Source organism: Musca autumnalis, unplaced genomic scaffold (genome assembly GCF_047663935.1).
Source record: "Musca autumnalis isolate F117 unplaced genomic scaffold, ASM4766393v1 scaffold_3, whole genome shotgun sequence".
NCBI lineage: Eukaryota > Metazoa > Arthropoda > Insecta > Diptera > Muscidae > Musca > Musca autumnalis.
Window position 1 is genome coordinate 236,004,586 of NW_027411866.1, and position 21,154 is coordinate 236,025,739.

Below are 21,154 nucleotides of genomic sequence, written 5' to 3' on the forward strand. Positions count from 1 at the left end.
ACAAATTTTTCGGAGCTGTGGTCTTCCTCCCACCCACCATCAAAAGCTATTGAACAAAATTTAAACTGAGTAAATTATGTGCAGACAAAAATTACTTTCAATTTACATATTAAATTCATTGGTTCTGCTCAGCTCGCACGCTTGCTCGCTCATATGAAAATAAACTTACTATGCGCAAGTGCGTAGTACTTACTAGGAGGCAGCGCCGCCGTGAAGGCACTTGACAATTTCATTTTTTAATGATATTCAAAAACAATTTTATTACCTCCAATGTGAATGAATTGCCCGTTGAAGTGTTCAATGGAGGGGTTTTTGTTGTGTTGTCGTCAGCGATTTTCTTTTTTTGTTTTCTGTCGAATGTGAATGGGATGGTTATTTTAATCGACAAAGCAATTGAAAGTTCTTATTAAAAAATTCCAAGGTATCAGAGTTAGTTAGAGAGTGAAGCGTAGGTGGAGAGTGCAGACGGTGGCGAATTGTAAACCGAGACTATAAAAGACCCCCAGTACTTTTGAAAGTCTTTCTTTGGGTTCGAGTCTGTCAACAAAGAAAGTGAAGTTGATTTTTTTGGAAAACATTGTGAACATTGATTGTGAAGAAAAGAAAGAAAGTTATTGGTTCGAAGCCAAAAGAAGAAGCAACCACCATTCAACAAGCAATAAAAAAATGCATTTATTGCGTTATTTTTTGCCAGTTATTCTGTTCTTGGCATTTCAACTATTCGGACAATGTCAGGCAGCAGCAGCGGGCGTTATCAATTGGAATCCAGTAAAACCTCCCAATCCCCGTTGGGGTCCGAATATGCATATGTTGAGACAACACAACAGTATGTGGTAACTATTTGAAATAGAATTTCATCTATGAATTTAGTTTTTCATGGTGTAAAAACAACCCCTGTAACAATTTTCTAGGTCCAGCATTTGAATATTGGAAAGATGCAAATGAAGATCACATATGGGAACACAGTGGACTATTTGAAGGTGACATCATGTTGCATCGTGAATATTTACGCAATGGCCTATTGAATGAAAAATCAACTTGGCCCGATGCCACGGTACCATTTTATATTGATAGCCAAGATTTCAGTGAGTATTTTTGTGATTGATTTATAACATTTTGTGTGTGCGTTTTGTGTAATGATGAACAAAAAAACAACTCGGACAAAATTTAATTTTTAAGGTACATTTTTAAAATATTGAATATTGTAGTTCGAGGGGAAAACAAATGGAGATAAGCTTTTCGGATCAAACCTGTAACTTAATTGGTAATATTGTGTATTGAATTTATTTCTTTAAGAAGATTGAAAATTTCGATCTGATTTCTATTCCTTCGAAGTTACTAAAGGAAATTGATCCTCCTAATCACCCATATTTTCTACGATTTCTATAATCTCCGAATACTGGAAATTTCTTCTCTCAAAATCCAATCCGATTTTCAAAATGTTTTGTAGAAATCGTTTTTTAGCCACAATAATGAACTTGTAAAGTATTTTTCATCGATCGGACCATAATTGTGACATTTCCAAAATTTTGGTGACAATGCACCTTTGGCCCTGTACAAATTACTACGGAAACAAAGAACGCTAGGTTGGCCATAAAATGTCGTATATATGGTTTTTAGATCAAATGGAAAAAATTAGGGGGAGGAAATCAAAAAAAAAAAAATCTTTCAAAGAGTACACTACTCTCCAGCAATCAGTAGAGAGACCCCTATTCTGCTTCTGGATCATCATCAGCACATCCTTTACATCCTGACCTGGAGGTGGCACGCATGCTGTGGCTCTGCGTGGTATCTCGCTAGTAGGCACCGCAACTAGTTTGCAACCTTCCCAGAGTGCGCCCGAGCCATCAACCGTTCGGATGAGGTAATCTTTTGATTTCCTATCCTGGCAGTTGATGGCTTTGACTCCCCTTGTGTAGGTTGCCTTGCCAAAGCCTGTCATGCTAGCGTCTGCCTCGTCAGAGGTTATGGCCTTCCTCAGAAGACATTCAACTAGCATCCATTGATCATCACTTATCCAACCGTCTGGATCAGCCCTATTAATGACTACCACCTGAAGGTCCTCTGGGGCTAGCTTCTTGAGGGTAGTATCTGGTTTCGATGTCCCCACAACAGTTGGCTGTAGGAGCTTCGAACTGGAGCTACCTTTGCAGGCCCTTTCCGGTTCAGCCCCAACTGCTGACTGTTAAGTGGCCACCTTAGCGATCGAGGGTGAGTGGTTGTTCGGCTGACGATCCAACATCCTTTTGGCTGTGGGCTGTGGACCCTCCGAAGACCTAACCCGCTTGACGCATGACTGCTGCGGGGAGGTCTTTGGTTTGCCACTGGCCTGTCTAGAGGTTGAGGGACCGTCAGTCACTCTAACCATACGACCTCCTGCTTCTCCAACGCCTATCACTGCTCCTTCTACTGAGGAGCAGGGCTTCTTGGGGTCCTTCGGCGCCGCAGTATCCTGTATACCAGAACTCTGCATCGTCAAGGCTCCTATTTACCCCGCCAGCTGCGGGGGCAGTCGCCGGCAGAACGGATGCACTAGATGTCGCCTTGTGCATCTGCTTTGCCCGTGACTGTCCCTTTTTCCGCTCTAGCATCGAGACGGGTGTTACCTTTGTGGGTAATGACCGTTGTGATGCCTTCGAGGCCGGAGGCATCTTTCTGCTCGTCTCCGCCGCAGTCACCGCCGGTGTCCGCAAGGAGTTCGAGCAGCTCGATGCTTCCGAATTTTGTGTTTTCTCTGGAACCACTGCCTTCTTACCAGCCGTTGGGTTGGGGGGTGCAGTCGTTTCAGGAGTCGGAATCCGATCTCCTGACGCAATCTGTGGGTCTCTCTCTGCCCCAGGAGATCGAGCAATCCCCTGCTCTGCGTGAGGATATCTTTACTAATCCTGACCATTGTAGAGGTCGTCAGGGTCTCGTCCACGCCCTGAGGTTTTCGTAGTCGTCCATAGTCGCACTTGGTGCGGCGTTGTCCATTGTCGTAGAGAGGGTCGATATCGAGGGTAAACTTGTTTTTTTTGTGGGGTTTTTAGTTTATTATTCGTATCATCCATGAGAAAATATGTTTACGAGTATTGGGGAAATTCAAGACAGCCATGGTACAGCCCTCCGTACCATGACTAGGGCTCCAATTACTCGTGTAGGTGCCCAGGTATCACACGAGCCTCCGTTCAAATACAGTTGGTACCCTAACTGCAAACCCTAAGAACACCGATGGACACGAGGTCGCTTTACACCCCGGTGTTAGGGGATCTCTTTTGAGGTAGGAGATCGAAACCTGGAGTAACCTTTGGTTGTACGCAACCTTCTATTTTCCAGGCAGTACACTTGAAGTGCAGAGTATGCACTTGAAGTACACTGCTTGGTCAAGAAGAAAGTTGCGAACTTAAGCCCCCACATCGCTTCAAGATTTTTATCCCCCGGTGGGGGTAAGATTGTTATCCCCCGGTGGCGTGTAATGCTATTGTGGTACTGTGCATTTTCCGGAATGCATGCCGATATTGGTCAACTGTGTAACAGCTTCTCATCATGTGTAGGAGTAGTATCTCTAGAATCTTTGTTACTGACGACAAGAGGCCCGTACGATTCACCTCTGCTTGCATCCTTGCTGGCTTCATTAGCTATACGAACTTTAGTCTTTAGGGTTCATACGATGATGCTCATTTGCTAGTCCCGTCGTCTATATAGGAAAATTTGGTGCAGCAGGTATGCAGCGACTAGATGTTGATGTCCCGGATAATTCTCTCAGTTACCCGAGAATCTGATGGAATAAGCACCTTTCTGAAACGGTGACTGGTAAATTCTCTGAAACCTTGACAATCAGCTTTTAGAGGTTATGAAGTCCGCAAATGACGTGTTGCCATGGTGATGTCTGGAGAGCCAGTCTCTAGGAGGGTCATCGTCCAATCTGCATAATATGGAGCTATCGTTCTGCTCGGCCAGCGCTGTACACCTCTGGCCATTGCCTAGGACGGAATGGCTGTCTTTCAAAACGTCAGTTGCTTTGTATTCGTGCATGAAACTAGGGGTTCTTAGATTGAGTTCCATACTAGGGTAATTTTATGAAAGCAGTTGCGAAATCGATCTAGGAACCCCTAGTTTCATGCACGAATACAAAGCAACTGACGTTTTGGAAGTCAGCTAATCCCAAAGCTGATGAGGAGCATTTAAGTCCCCTAGCACGAACTAATATCAGGCATTTAATACAAGGCGATATGTACTCATTAAGCGCATATACCTCGATAGTCTCACACTTTACCGCTACCCCCATACCTTCAAACTCAAGCGAAATAGGTCTGTACTGGACAGACTCATGTACAACAAAGGCGCAACCTCCTCCTCCGCCTCTTGTACGATACTATCGCAAAAAGTTGTAACCATCGCAAAATGAATCGGTGCGATCATGATGTTTCTTCGATTCATAGGCTATAGGTCCTCCGAATTGCAGTCTTCAAGTACGGCATTCAGACTGTATGTCAATACTGCCTATGCGACTTCATCAGTGTAAATGCTACCCAAGCCTCCTGACGTGCCTGGGTGGGGAAGCCAGTCCACTATGTCGTAACAGGTATGCTCACTGCGATAGCGTCCACGCAGGTACTGCATCGACAACATCATATTGTGTTGATGCACCGGTAAAACCTTCGTCTCCTCATGAAGATGGTCAACTGGTGTCATGAGGAGGCAACCTGTTGTAATCCTCAGGGCGACGTTCTGGCAAGTTTGTATATTCTTCACTGCATAGCGCTAAAGGCCGTGGCACATACTGTCCGTTGAGCGTCGTGTTACAACATCCACATGAAAACTTCAAGAACAAACTTGGCATCGCTTACACATTTTTCATGTGGTTGTTGTTTTCAACGCGCAACGCTTCACACAACGGACCGTATGTATTTGGCCCTTAACATTTGCATACCACGCTGGCGCCGCACAGCTTACCACAGACTGACCTAATGCATGAACTTGCTATTTGATATGAAGCTGTACCAAACCATGAATCTATGTATGTCAAAACAAGTAAAAAGTATCAGTCGGCTTTGCCGACAGAGATATATACTCAGCCTATGTGAATTGGAACTATCATCTACGGACAGATCGAAAGTATTTTGGATTTTTTCAGAACTTTGTGGCGCTTTTTGGACATTTGAACTTGCCGACAAGAATGTGGATTAGAAATAAAGTTCTAAAGTGTTGCGGAGGAGGTACTTAGAGGAATGGACCGAGTCATATCTTTTTGATAGATATCGCGCCTACTAGTCATTTCAGTATGCCAGGAAGCATGGACTTGTCCACGGAAAACATAATATGGCTGTAAACACGACGAAAACGAACAGCATCGCTATACATTTCCAAAGGATCTTCGAACATACCCAAACTGCACTTAGACACAAATGTTGAACTTTTGTGGGGGAGGTCCAATAAGGAGAAGACGGCCATTTTGGAAGTTAAACTAAATTTGGACAAAATATTATGAGATCCAAAGTTTTGAACAAATTGATTGCCCCGTTCATAATATATCGTGTTGTTGTAACAGTGTTTTTTTATTATGTTTGTATGTTCGTTCCCCTGTTCAATCTGACTCTGGGTCTATCTCCAGTTCCAGAAAAATGGCTGCTTCGATGGGATGTAGCCACAGATCCAATGTGGGCCCATGCCCCATATTGGGAAGATGTCTTGCACGGCGCGATCGATTTCCGCCCAATAATATTTTATGCTACTGCAATATCCCGAGCTTAGTTGAGCCAAAACTACTCTGGTTTGTCGTGGCAGCTGACGCTCCTCAGCTGCGATAGATGGGGGATGTACTTCGAGTACTTTATTCACACTATAATTGCTTAAGGCCTTGGCAACTGCGTCCGTGTGAATGCTATTCAAACCTGCTTGATATGCTTGTTGATCTAGGGGTTCTCTCCTGTATCGTTGGACCTCTCCCTCTAGAGCATGGATATCCTTCCTGATCTGTCGGGCCTACCCACAAGGTGGTGATTGGGATGGCTCACACGGTAACATCCAAGCCGGTACTGCAACGACAGCATCTCATTGTGTTGCTTTACTGGAAGAATCTTTGTCTCCTCATATAGATGGTCCACTGAAGATTTGAGGAGGCACCCTGTTGCTGTTCTCAGGGCGGCATTCTGGCAAGTTTGAATCTTTTTCCAATTCGTATCACATAATCTAGGGGACAAGATTGGAGCCGCATAGCTTACCACAGACCGACCTATCGCGTTATATGTGGTCAACAAGGTTTCTTTATCTGCACCCCAAGTGCTGCCAGCTAGGGACTTGAGGACCATGTTCCTACTTTTCAGCTTGTCGCAGACAGCTGTGGCGTGTGCGCACGACGTGAATGTAGTGTCGAATGTGTAGAATTCTGCTACCATCGACCACGACATTCAACTCACGTCCAAACTGTGCTGTCCATGTGGTGAACAGAGTGGCTGTAGATTTTGTGGCGGAAATCTGCATATTCCTCGAATGGAAAAGGGTGGTAAGATCGGTTAAATAATTTTTCAGTCTCTCACATATGTCATCAGGATAGGTAACCGACGCCAGGATCGTGCAATCATCCGCATACGTTACGATCTCGAAGCCGTCTGGAGGGGGTGGAATACAGGAGAGGTAGAGTTAAACAGTTCCGGAGATATCACCCCACCTTGGGGAACCCCCTGTTTCACTCCACGGGGTTTGGACTTCTTGTTCCTGAATTCCACGTACGACTGGCGTCCACACATATAGTTGCCTATCCAACGTTTCAAGCTTGCCGGAGGGTTGTCTGCTGAATGTCCTCAAACAGCGTTGAGTGCCTGACTGTATTAAAGGCTTTTGATAAGTCAAGCGCCACCATCACTGTTCTATCGCACGGTCGTCTCTGGTTGAGTCCTTGACAGATATATGTGGTAGTGGCGTGCAGCGCTGTTGTCGTGCTGTGCTGCTTACGGAATCCATGATGATGATCGGCGACTTGATAGCTATTTCTGATACTGGGGTAGGAGTAAGGCCTCAAGTGTCTTTGCTACGGGCGACAAAAGCGAAATCGCCCTGTACGATTCACTTTTGCTGGCATCCTTGCCTGGCTTCCGTAGTGGGACCAACCTGCCCATTTTCTAGACTTCGGGAACAACGAGGGTGGCTAGCGACAAGTTGAGAACTTTAGTGAGATACTCCAATCCCGGCTCATCCAGCTGCTTCAGCATCACCATGGAGATTCCATCAGGGCCCAACGCTTTGGATAATTTAGCGTTTCTAATGGCATCAGAACATCATCCATTGTAAATTGTGATGCTTCATCCTCGGATGAGAGAGAGAGAGATCTGATGCGATGTAATACTCTTCTCTTCGCCTTGTCACTCTCGGGGTGCTCGACAAACTGTCTATTGAAATTACTTGCGCACCTCTTCGGGTCAGTCAACGTAACGTCGCCAAACATGACTGAGCCCACAATTCACCTATACCGGCTCCAATGTTGCAGCTCTTCAGATGATTTAACCATTTGTTCCGCTTATGTTCGCCGACCAGCCTGTTAACTTCCATATCGTGCATACCATTTTAGTGAATTTTTTTAAATATTGAGGAGGAAGTTGTTGACCATTTTAGTGACATTTTTTAAATATTGAGGAGGAAGTTGTTGCCCATCTTCGAACTGAAACTAAGTTTGGACAAAATATGACGAAGGCCAAATTTTGGACCAAATCTGCTGATCAGTTCGAGAGTTATCGAACTCTCCAGCCTCTACATATGGTGCTATACACCTTTCGGGCTGTTTTCTCAAGAAGTATGGACTTGCCCCTGAAAAAAAAAACTTTACCGTCGTTACTGAGGCAGCGAATGCATGTTGCTTCAATAAAAATCAAAGAAATTCGAGAGCAGGTCTTAAAGTGAACTTATCCGAAATTTTGTGTGGGAGGTATCCGAAGGATTGGACAAATATAGTCCATATTCGAACCTGATCTATATCTGGTAGATATATTAGGATGTGTAAAGTATGGACCAAACCGGCCACTCCCTTCAAGAGTTATTGTGCGCACAATTTTTCCGAACATTTTTGAACTTTTGTGAGGGAGGTACCTGAAGGAGTGTACCGATATGGCATATCTTCGAACTTAAACTAAATTTGGACAGAATATGACGAAGGCTAAATTTTGGACCGAATCGGCAGATGCGTTTGAGAGTTATCTTGCGCTCCAACCACTACACACGGTGTCATAGGGGTTTTTATACTTTTCAGGCTATTTTCTCAGGAAGTATGGACTTGCCCCAGATGAAACTTGTATCGTCGTACTACTATCCACACAACGGACTGCTTACAGCTGATAGCTTCAGTATAATTTTTAGGCTCTTCAATTTCAGCTGTCTTGCATATATAACGGGACGGTAATTTTCCCTTTGTGCTCCGAGTGGACTTCCGAACCTCCGAAATATTTTCTTGATTTTGTGAATTCTCAGGGTCCTCACCTTCAACAGTTTCAGGTTGAGATTCTTCAATAGGTTGAATATTTTCGCAATTCTCTTGGATACTGCAATAAGAAATATCGTCTTCGCTAAGACTGTCATCCTGCGACTCCTGTTGAAATTCGTTATTTTCGCTTGCCACTCGGCGCATGGGAATTAATGCTTCAGTTGATGTTTCCGACTCACCAGACGGTGACGGTGCACAAATGCTTGACTCGTCAATAAACTTAACATCTCTGCTTAAGACAATATTCTTAGTTTTGAGGTCGAGTAAACGATACCCTTTGGTATTCTCATCATAACCAACAAATGTTAACTTCTGGCCCCTGTTGTGCAACTTCTTCAACTTTTCTTTAGGGTTCAATGCGTATACTGTTGACCCAAATATTTTCAAATTACTTACATCTGGTTTCCGACTTTCCCACATCTCGAAAGGCGTCTTGGGGATACAACTAGATACCAATCTGTTTTGAAGGTAGTTAGCAGTCATGACGGCTTCTCCCCATAAATAATTCGGTAATTGAGAACCATTCAAAAGACATCTCACCATCTCCACTAGATATATTTTTTTCCGCTCTGCAACTCCATTTTGTTGCGGATTATAGGGAACGGTTAGCTCGTGCTTAATACCTCTTTTCTGTAAGTATTTCTGCAAATGTTTACCCATGTACTCTCCACCGTTGTCGGACCTCAATTTCTTTGGATATCGCATAAATTTTTTTTTCACCATTTCCATGTATATTTCCAGTTTTTCTGCAACTTCAGATTTGTTCCGCAGGAGATAAATGACTGTATATCTGCTGTAGTCATCTATTAGCGTAAGAAAATATCTGTAACCTCTAGCAGTTGGTGTTTGAAATGGACCACATACGTCTGTGTGGACTAAATCCAAAACTTCTGACGATTTAGTTGTTGACTTTTGGAATGGTGTTTTCACCATTTTGCTTTGAATGCATACTTCACATTGCTTTCTAACTCCGCAATCAATAACTTGAAATTCACTTTCTGTTTTCCCTTCTTGCATATTCTCTATTGCGTCCATACTCCTGTGTCCAAAAACTCTGTGCCAATAATGTTGGCAATTCTTCATCATGCACTCAGCGATCAAAGCATGATGAGTTTCCTTCTGGCGTAAGCAAAACAATTCGTTTTCATTATCAGCATACCCCACTTCATCACCATTCTTTGTACGTATGCTGCAACCTTTATCGCTGAAAACTACTTGATTTCCGTTCTTCAGTATTCTGTCGACAGATAAGAGATTTCCGTGAAATGATGGAATGAAGAGGACATCTTTCACGTCCACCACTTTTTCATTTCCATTCCTGTTAATAAGTTTAATCCTACACGAACACTTGCCGCTAGATTTAATTGTTTCTCCATTAGCCACAGTCACTTCTTCTGTTACGGATTTATCCAGAAATGTGAAATCTTCTGCGTGCGTACTGATGTGACACGTTGCACCAGAGTCCAAGATCCAATTTCTATAATTGCTTCCAAAACCAAAACATACATTTTCTGTTTTACCTTTACAAACTTTGGTCTCATGTCCTTTGTTGTATGTTTTATTTTCCAGCTTCCAACAGTTCTTCATTATGTGTCCTTTCTTGTGACAATGGTGACACGTTTTTTCCTTCTGCTTCTTGAAGTTTGGGCGTGATGTTAATTTGAGAGCTGCGTTCTTAGCTCCTTCATTGTGTTGCCTCTGATATTTCTCAATCAAACTAGTCTCAACAACCCGCAATGTCAACTCATCCATCTTTCGCGCTTCCAAAGCAGTGACCAGAGTGTCAAAATATGAGGGTAAACTGCTTAACAACATAGCGACTAACCACTTCTCAGAAAACTGCTCACCCAGAGCTTCGAGCTTTTCAAACAAAATCTTCATTTCCATGATGTGTTCCGCTATGTCTGTATCATTTGAAAAACGCATGCCACATATCTTGCGCATCAAACGAACACTGGATCCCAATGTATCCTTCTCATGATGGCTTTTCAGAATTTCCCAGGCTTCCCTTGTTGATGTCGCTTTCTTGATTAAAAATAGCTGAGCATCTTCTACAGACAATCCAATTATAGCCGTAGCTTCATCGTTTCCTCTCTACCAATCGGCGTTTGTTTCCTTTGGGACAGCTTCTATAATAAATTTCCACAATTTCTCCCTTTTGAGAATGAGCTCCAGCTTATATTTCCATAGCGAATAATTTTCACCATTTAATTTAACAAACGCAGCTTTCAGAAAATCCATGGCTTCTGGGCCCATAACCTGTCGCCGAGGAAAACTGGGATACTTTTATGTTAAAACAATTTATTAAAGACTATACAGAACAATGACAAATATGTTGACAAGAAACACATACTTATAATAGAATTCAGGTTGCTATTACAACGGACTACTACGATATAATTTGAATAAATGAATACAAGTATAGTTTGGTAAAGTATAATATTGTTAACGTCAACACGGACAGTGCTAAATCAACTTCAAATTGTCTGAAACGGATTTCGTCCAAACATACTTGGGGTCTAAAGCCATTATTTCGATGAGGCACATTTTGCCCGTATAAAAGTGTATATACCCTCGTTAGCATAAATGCTGGGGGTAAACAAATTCTGTGAGGTATTTTTTGGGCATATCAAAGTAGGGATAATTTATTGATAACACACAGGTCATTTAGACTATCAAAATTTGTCTATACATAATATGAGGTGTCAAGACTATTCATCTTTCATTTGAATTTGTTACCTTTGTTTCTTCTTGTTTTTAGTGTTTTATTGAGAACAAAAATTAATTGTTTTTGACTTACCCATTTCTGTCTCCTATTACTCCTTCCATAGATGAGACACAAACGATGACCATACTAAAGGCCTTAAAGGAATATCACGATAAAACTTGCATACGTTTTCGCCCATATGAAAAGGGAGATAAAAATTGGATTATATTCAAGGGCAATTATTCTGGATGTTGGTCCAGTGTTGGCCGTAGAACTGGAGGACAAGTGAGTACAGCCTGTAAATGAAACGAACACAAATATAATCAGCAATACTCTTTTGATTTTAGGTTTTAAATCTCAATACACCCAAATGTGTGTCCCATGGTGTTGTGGTTCATGAATTGTTGCATGCCCTGGGATTCTATCATCAACAATCGTCAACGGAACGTGATGAATATGTTAAAATTAATTGGGAAAATATTCTACCAGGACATGCTCACAATTTCAATAAATATGCACGAACATATGTTACAAATTTCGGCGTGGAATATGATTACAACAGTGTTATGCATTATAGTTCCAAGGCATTTTCGAAAAATGGTCAAAATACCATTGAACCTTTGGTGGGTAAAATGCAAAGTAACACGAAATATGTTTATAATAAAAATAATTTTGTATGTATTGTTTTAGGATCCCACTGCCAGTTTGGGACAACGTAAAGGCCTATCGGAAAAAGACATTGCCAAGCTTAATGAAATGTACGAAGAAGAGTGCAACGTTTTTAGCATCTTTGATTTTGATCGTTTTGGAAATTATTTAGATAATATTATTGATTATTTTCAAGGAACACTTGATAGACTTTTTATCTAGAACTTAATTTGTCATTGTAATACAATCGCTTAACATACATACATATCTTAATTACGTATAAAACATTTATAGAATATATATAAAATTTAAAAAATAAAATATAGTTGAGTATCAAAAAGTTGAGAAACAAAATAAATGCTATGTTTACTTTAAGTAAAGATCAATGGATACTTAAAAAGAAAACTTAATAATACTTAGGAGTAAAATGAAAATTTACGCAACTCCTCAACCGTGTTGCCGGCCTCCTGAAAAAAGAAAGAAATATATATTCAATAATAAATTTAATTTATACAAATATGTTACAAAACTTACCACTTTAACATCATCATTATTATCCTCACTGAGTAACTCAATGGCTTCCCTTACTTCAGCGGACCAAGCTGCCTGCAGAGCCCTTAAACTATATCTTCCAAGTAAACGCATCAACATACATATCCTTAAACGCAACAAATCATTTGTACTTTGCATTAATGCACTCAAATCCACTTTAGGAGAAAATATTATTTTCTCCACTAATTCTGCATTTTCGGGCAGCTCACGTAGTACACAACATAATAGAGCCAATATATTATTGGCAATACGTAGAGCATGGGGATTTTTAAAATCTTGATTAAGAAAATTAATAAGAAATTCATTTGCCGACAATATTGCCACTGCATCACAAAATTGATTCAGGAATTGTAAATTTAAATGCACCAAATGACACACCAATTCGTAGAGACGTGAAATACATTTGATCTCCTCATCCCGCATATAATTGACGGTACGTATTTGACGTGGCAACGATGTTATCGAATCATTTGCCAAACGTTCATAGATCAATAGTTTCGAGGCATACATTAAATTAGGAACTATTTTGCAATCAATGTAAACCTGAAAAGAAAAGAAGAGGAACGAAACAAATCGTTAACAAAAAACAATAAAAGCAATCTTAATAAGATTAGTACATCACCCGAAAGAGTTAGGTTTTAATATACTCCATGCTTTGAATGAAGAAAATTGTATTCGAACTTCGAATAAAAAGAAATCCCCTAAAGCTAGGGGTGTTAAGCGACCAGGCGGTAATCGATGTTTTTCAAGGTTTCAGAAGGGCACCTACTCTATTTGAACGGAGCCTGGTCGATACACGGTCTCTGTCACGGTAAGGGGGCTATATAACAGTTGACCTATGTCCATCCACTAAATCAATATCCCATGGGTATAGGGACTTTAATTTAAACAAGTAAAAAAGTATCAGTCGGCTTTGCCGACAGTGATATACCCTCAGCCTGTGTATATTAAAACATTTTTTTCCCAAAAAACGCATGTATTTAGGGAGTTTTAAAAATTTTGGGCGTTTGAACTGACAAAAATGTTAATTAGGATTAAATATCAAAAGTTTTGCGGAGGAGATACTAAAAAGAATGGATCTCCAGCCACTACATATGGTACCATAGGGGTTTTTTACAACTTCAGGGATGCTTGCTCAAGAAGTATGGACTTGCCCCTGAAACAACATTTACCATCGCAATTGAGGCAGCGAATGCAAGTTGCTTCAACAAAAATCAAAGTGATTCGAGAGCAGGTCTTAAAGTGAACAGGTATCCGAAATTTTGTGTGGGAGGTACCGGATGGAGTGGACAAATATAGTCCATATTTGAAACTGATCTATATCTGGTAGATATATTAGGATGTGTAAAGTATGGACCAATTCGGCCACTCACTTCCAGAGTTATCGTACGCACAATTTTTCCGAACATTTTTGAACTTTTGTGGGAGAGGTACCTGAAGGAGTGGACCGATATGGCTTATCTTCGAACGTAAGCTATGTTTGGACAAAATATTACTAAGGCCAAATGTTGGACCGAATCGGCAGATCCGTTCGAGAGTTATCTTGCGCTCCAACCACCTCACACGGTGTCATAGGGGTTTTTTGCAACTTTCATGCTATTTTCTCAGGAAGTATTGACTTGCCCCTAATAAAAATTGTACCGTCGTATGGGGGGCAGTGAATACAAGTTGTTAAAGCAAAAATCGAAGCGATTTGAGAGATGGCCCTAAACTAAACTTTTCCGAAATTTTGTGTGGGAGGTACCCGAAGGAGTGGACCGATTGTGTCCATATTGAAACCTTATCTATGTCTGGTACCCATTTCAGGATGTGCAATGTATGGACCAAATCGGTTACTCCCTTCAAGAGTTATCGTGTGCACAAATTTTCCGAACTTTAGTGTGGGAGGTACCAGAAGGAGTGGACCGATATAGCCCATCTTCGAACTTAAACTAAGTTTGGGCAAAATATTACGAAAGCCAAAAATTGAACCGAATCGGTTCATCCGTTCGAGAGTTATCGTGCGCTCCAGCCAGCCAGACAGACAGACGGACGGACATTGCTCAATCGACTCCAAATTGTCTAAAACACATTTCGTCCAAACATACTTGGGGTCTAATTATTTCGATCAGGCACATTTTGCCCGTATGAAAGTGTATATACCCTCGTTAGCATAAATGCTGAGGGTATAAAAAATTGAAAATAAACATTGTATAGATGCCAAGGCCTCCTGATTCTTCACTAAGTGCATTAACCTGCCTCTCCCAGACATTACAACACATCACAGCACATCAAGCTCCTGTGTTACAGAAGAATGGACTATGGTTGGGGCGGGGGACGACATATCGGAACTTAAGGACATATGTACATGACAATTTACAGAGACAGAAACCTCATCGAGGAGAAAATCTCCCAAAGCCTCCAGGAAACCGTAACTGACGAAAGAGGAGGAAGCTATGGACACAACATGTTTTTAACTCCAGTCAGGAAAGTTCACCCCAAATTGGCAGAATGAATGCTGAACCGACCGGTTCCATTGGACCGAACTTTTTTGGGCCGGATAAACCCAACAAGTCATACTTTTTTGCAGACATCATTGGTGTTGGTAAGGGAGAATCATCCATCGAAAAGACGGATAGTTTGTTGCTACCTCCGACCTCAAAATATACCAAATCAAAGGAAGCAATGGCTATGGCTCAATCGTAACCTAGGAAAGATGAAAAAGGAAAGAAAATTTGAAGTTGACGACACAGTCTCAACCTTCATAGTTGTTGAAACCATCCTTCTGTCCTACGACGGCAGGTTCTATGCACCGGATTAACTCAGGGGAATCTTCAACCAGGGGCCGCCACCTCAACAATGATGTGTTTGTGTTCGTGTATTTTTCCACCATGAATGCCTGATCCGAGGCCTTTCGGTCCGTTCCGGTATAGAGATGAACCCCGGGACAGTATAGATCTACTTCGTTTGCCACATCCGCATCCACCACATGTCAACAATGGAGAGATGTATTGGTAGTAGAGTATGGGTGAGTATTGTGAAAGCTAATTGACCGAGTTTCAGAGAGTTCACCAGCAGAGGCGACGGAATTAGCAAATGAGCGCGATGAGCTTCGTCGTGCCAACCCCAGTGACCCCAGAGTAAATGAGCCGACACTGGAAGTTAACAGGTTAGTCGGCGAACAAAAGCGGAACAAGTGGTTAAATCATCTGAAGAGTTGCTACATTGGAGCCGATATAAGTGAATTGTGGGTAACGGTTAAGTCACTCTCGAACCCTGGAAATAAGGAATATAGGACCCCAGTCACGTTTGGCGACGTTACGCCCGGAAGTGACAGGGCGAAGAGAAGGGTACTACGTCGCATTAGATCTCTTACTGCCGATGATGAACCACCAAAATATTGCGAATGTCATCAGGAACGTTAGTGGAGTATCTCACTAAAGTGCTCAACCTGTCGCTAGCCGCCGTTATTGTTCCCGAAGTTTGAAAAATGGGTATGGTGGTCCCCCTACTGGAGCCAGGCAAGGATGCTGGCAAAGGGGTATCGTACAGACCGATTTCGCTTTTGTCGCTCGTAGTAAAAATCAAGAGTCTTCACAGCACAGCACGAAAATAGCGCTGCACGCCATTTCCTCACATATTAATTGAGGACTCAACCAGAAAAAGCCGTGTGATAGAACAGTGATGGTGGCGCTTGACTCATTAAAAGCATTCGAAACTGTAGGCACTCCACGCTGTTTGAGGATATTGAGTAGACAACCCTCCGGCCAAGCTTGAAACGTTGGATAATCAAATATATGTGTGGACGCCAGTCGTACGTGGATTGCATGAACAAGAAGTCCAAGCCCCGTAGAGTGAAACAGGTGATATCTTCGGAACTATTTAACCTCTACCTCTCCTGTATTCCACCCCCTCCAGACGTCATTGGGATCTTTACGTATGCGGATGGCGGTACGATTGTCGTACCTTCACTTATGTAATTTGAGAAAGGCTGAACTGCAAACATCCAGCACTAAATTTACGGCCACTCTGTTCACCACATTGACGGCTGAGGTGGGAACAGAGTTGAATCTCATGATCGATGATAGCAGAATTCCAACCATAAACTACCCCAAAATTCTAGTGGTCACATTTGACAGCATGTTCACTTCGCCCACGCATGCCACAGCTATCTGCGACAAGCTGAGATGTAGGAACAAGGTCCGCAAGTCCCTAGCCGCGCGCACTTGGGGTGCAGTTAAAGAAACCTTGTTGACCATATATAACGCGATAGGTCGGTCCGTGGTAAGCTGTGCGACGCCAGTTTGGTCCCCGAATCTAAGTGACACGCGTTGGAAAAATATTCAAATTTGTCAGAATGCCGCCCTGAGAACAGCAACAGGGTGCCTCCAAAAAATCTTCTTATACAGCAACACAATGACATGCTTTTGTGTCAGTACTTGCTCGGCTGTGAAAGTCATTCTAATCACCATATTGTGGATAGGCTCGCCACACGCAGGCACATCAAGAAGTTGGGGAGGTCCAACGATTCAGAAGAGAACCCCTATATCAACAAGCATATCAAGCAGGAAAGTTGGTAGGTTAGTGATCTCGCTACTGAAGCCAGACAATGATGACAGCAAAGGCGAATCGTACCTCACTGTGGTAACCGAAGATTCTATAGTTACACTTCTCTCCATGCTGAGAAACTGTTTCCCAGTTGCGCAATATCAACATGGATACGCTACCCAGTGGAAGTGCCAGAATGCCGACATAGGGACTGCAACAGAGTACCTCCTCATGAAACCTGAATGAGAAGACGAATATTTTACCTATGATGTCGTTGCAGTACCTCCTTGAGCAAAGAGTTGAATGTATGGCTCGTTGGTAACAGATTCCGACCAAGATTCTAGAGGCCACATTCCATAGCATGTTCACGTTGTCACAACATACCACAGCTGTCTAGGGACAAGATCCTCAAGTACATAATCCGTAGCATTTTGGGCGCAAAAAACTTATTGACACGATAGGTCAGTATGTGGTAAACTAAGCGGCACCAGAGTGCTCCGCGAATATTACTTTAACGTAAAAGAATAACATCCAAGCCTGTCAAAACGTCACCCTGTGAGCTGCAGTAGGACAGAAGATTCTATCAATACGACAAAACAATGGCTGGCTCTCGTTGTAGAACTTTCAAGGTTGATAACGTGAGAATCATTCCAATCAAAGTCGATAAATAAGTAAAACAACAGTGCATCCCGTAGGATTGAATCCCCAATGATAATGGTCTTCCTTAATTCAATTTCCTACCTTATTGATTGACTCCATAATACTCAGCGGCTCGTTTAAAACAAATGGTAAAGACAACAGTTGCGCCACACTTTCAATAACTTTCGGTATGGCTTTTGTATTACGTAAAGGAGCCACAATAATACTGACCTAATGAAACGATAAAAAATTGAATAAATCAAAACATCTCCAAGAAATAATTGAATCCTTACCAAATTCTTTTGTTTCAAAGAATCCAATTCACCATCCAAGACTTCTTGTATTGTGCGTTGTAAAAATGCCAGCCATTCATCACTTTCCATGGGTGGACTTTGAGATTCATCACAGGAATCCCAGCCTGGCATGAGGCAGGGTGGGGAATTTCTGGAGAAGCAAAAAATGGGATTAAATTTCGATTGAAATGCAATTGATGTTGATTATCTTACTGGGTATTGTGTTTTCCTTCCAGCGATTGTATGGATGCCTTTACAGAATTCGATTTTTGTTCATTGTCCTGGGAATTTTCATGATCTCCTCGCATAGAAGATTTCAACTTTTCCGAGGATTTTTCTTGTTTTAAACCCTTTTCATGCGAAAACTCCGACGAGCTATCATTGTTTACACGATGTGTTGTCTCCCTAAAGCTATGGTTATCCAAATGTTGCCCCTCATTGCTGTGAGAATTGTTTAAAGTTGTATTATTGGCATCACTGGCAGCATCCTGTATGTTACTGTTATTGTTGTCCTGGTAATTTTCTGCATCATTGGCATCCAAATTCTCTTGCAGAGTATTAATAACCATATTACTATTGTCATTGTAAGCCATGTTGTTGTAATTATCATTCCTCAGCGTATCGCTAAGAGCAAAATTATCTTCCAAATTATTTAATATCATATTATTGTTGCCATTCACAAAGCAAGTCTGGGAATTAATAATGGGCATATGTACTCCGGGTATTTGAAACATATTACCACCCATAACATCTGGTCTTGGCATCAATGGCATGGACTTTTCATTTGGAAGATTCTTGGAAATCAACTTATCTGCTTCAAATGATTCATTGGCAAATGGTACAATGATATTGTCCTCCACATCTGTTTCCAGAACTTCAACATCACTGGGAGGTATGGCATTAATACTGTCACGTGAACATGTCATATTGTCTCGAGATTCATCTAATTTTATGGAACGTAATTTCTGATTTACTTTGGCCAAATTGAGATTGCTGCAGGAAAGAAGAAATTAGTAGTTAATTGAATTCCTTCCCATTGAAGCGGTAATACTTACTTATCCTTGGACTGGCTAGATGATTTCGTTAGCTTAGTTTTCCCACTTTGTGGATTTACAAACGGTGAATTCTCAGACTTCACACCAGCCTTTATATACAATTTAACCCTCAACAAATGGATGGCAAAGTATTTGGGCCCAGCTGGCACGCATTGTGGGTTCCTTTTCCAAGAGAGCCTAAAAGGGGAACAAAAATGGAAATTTAGAAGAATACAAATTTAAGATTCCAGATATCACTTAGATTCAAATTAAAAATCTACACTATGACTGAAACGCCATACGGTCTGGGCATCCCGGTAATTATTATAGGATAACATTTTTATAGATTAAAAAGATAAAGTTCGCTGGAAATATGTATATATTTTGCAATATGTCAGCAATTCAAATCTTACCTGTAAAAACGAACGACTATCCCGGCTCAAATATCCCGGATAGGTAACTTCATTCTTTTTAATGATTTTTATCAAATGCAATATCGATGTTGTACTAAACGGAGGATGTCCTACGAGACATTCATAAGATATACACCCCAACGACCATATGTCCGCCTGGTGATCATATGGCTTCTCCTCCAATAGCTCTGGAGCCATATACAACGGTGTACCCTTAATGGAGGTCAACATGTGTGTACTCATTGTCATGTTGCGTGCCAAACCAAAATCACAAAGCTTTGCACGCAGCTCTTCGTCAAGTAAAACATTTTGTGGTTTTAAATCACGATGTAATATACGATTTGAATGTAAATAGTATAGGGCCGATACCAAATCACATATCAAACGTTGTCCTTTATCTTCACGCAAGTAACCGTTGCGTTCCATATAACGATGCAAGTCGATTGTGGCAAATTCTGTTACCACAATCAAATCATGTTTTGTTTCGAAAGATTCCAACATTTCAATCACGTTGGGATGTTTGAGATGTGCCTGTATTTCACATTCGCGCCGTAGGGTTTTCAAATCACGGCTGGTGCGACCTCTCTGCAAACAAATTAAAGGATTATTAATTGTTTTTAAAATCAAATGTTGTTCTTACCTTAGAGATAACTTTAATTGCCACAATTTGATTGTCATCTTTACGCACCGCCTTGTAAACATGACCAAAGGAACCCTCGCCCACCATAGCATTGACTTTATAACGATGCATACTTGTAATAATATAGTTTTCGTGCAAACTCTTTGTGTCTATTTTTAGTAGCAGGGAATCAACTTTGTCCCAACGAATCCTGACAAACAAAATCTAAGAGTCCTTTTGTTCCCGTTTTTTTTAATTTTCAATTGACTTCAAGCTTCATTTTTGGGAAGGAAACATTTTCACAAACTCGAAATTTATATATTTTTTGGTTCTTGGAATATTTTACATTTTTCACTTTTCTCTTCGTCCTGTTTTGTCAGTCAACAGGTTCAAGACGCCAAAAACAAAACAACATTCAGGGGTTCAATAGGTTGAAAAAAGTACCTCCGCAGTGCTTTACAGTTCGAAAATCTCAACAAGTCAGCTGTTCGTTATCAATCACAATAACGGAGAATAATATGCTATCTGGCCAAACATCAATTTCATTCATTTTGTGAAGTAAGGCTAGGTTTACACTTACGAAATCCACTCGATTTCAATTGACGATTCCATTGCTTACACGTCAAATGAAAATCCAATGTATTTCGGATGAGTTTTCATTTGACGTATACGCAAAAGAATTGACAGTTGAAATCCAAATGTAAATGTACTATCAATGTCCTTTTCCAAGCTTCAAACTCCACTTCGGCAATCAAATGTCAACAAGTTGTTTATTTGACGAACAGCTGTTAATAATAATCATTCACAAAATCAAATTCATGGTTTGGATTTTCATCAAAGATAAAAAAGGAATGAGAAGAAGAAAAATGCACCTGACAATTGCCTGCCACCAAACAACTCCTCCACATATGAAATCAAACAAAGATGGAAAAAATACTTAGCCCCGGTCCACACTAGAGCGATTTCAGTGAAATAATTTCATGAAATTATGCGTTCTTAGATCGAGTTCCATACTAAAGTAATTTTATGATTTTGCTGTAGTGGGGAACTCGAGCTAAGAACGCCTAATTTCATCAAATTATTTCATTGAAATCACTCTAGTGTGGCCCGGGACTTATTTACCGAGGCAAATTGAACAGGTAGTGCTGTCCGACAAATTTTGAATATGTCCTTTTCTCTATGTTGTTGGGGACATTAAAGCCTGGGAACATAAGCTGCCTCGCCTGCTTGCTTTGCTTTCCTGCTTCATTTTTAATTTGAAATTTGTATT

The 21,154-nt window shown here is 41.2% G+C and overlaps 2 protein-coding genes across 2 annotated transcripts; one reads left to right on the top strand and one right to left on the bottom strand.

Annotated features, from left to right (window-relative positions):
- Window positions 1-764: 764 nt before the first annotated feature.
- LOC141399126 (zinc metalloproteinase nas-13) lies at window positions 765-12,029 on the top strand. The gene is made up of 5 exons (XM_073977269.1): window positions 765-826; window positions 912-1,085; window positions 11,284-11,444; window positions 11,507-11,782; window positions 11,850-12,029. Exons 1-5 carry the CDS (start codon window positions 802-804, stop codon window positions 12,027-12,029), a joined length of 816 nt encoding a protein of 271 aa, XP_073833370.1. The 5' UTR covers window positions 765-801.
- Window positions 11,989-20,267, bottom strand: fu (STKc_STK36 domain-containing protein fused). The gene is given in 9 exon segments (XM_073977270.1): window positions 11,989-12,274; window positions 12,342-12,902; window positions 17,628-17,756; window positions 17,819-17,969; window positions 18,032-18,811; window positions 18,886-18,977; window positions 18,979-19,050; window positions 19,266-19,850; window positions 19,906-20,267. Coding segments are annotated over 9 exon segments (2,532 nt in total). The 5' UTR covers window positions 20,017-20,267; the 3' UTR covers window positions 11,989-12,223.
- Between the last annotated feature and the right edge of the window lie 887 nt (window positions 20,268-21,154).

Coding starts and splice junctions, on each gene's coding strand:
- LOC141399126 (XM_073977269.1), top strand. CDS start 802: ATGCATATGTTGAGACAACACAACA. Junction 1,086..11,283: donor TATTGATAGCCAAGATTTCA/GTGAGTATTTTT, acceptor CTCCTTCCATAG/ATGAGACACAAACGATGACC. Junction 11,783..11,849: donor AAAATACCATTGAACCTTTG/GTGGGTAAAATG, acceptor GTATTGTTTTAG/GATCCCACTGCCAGTTTGGG.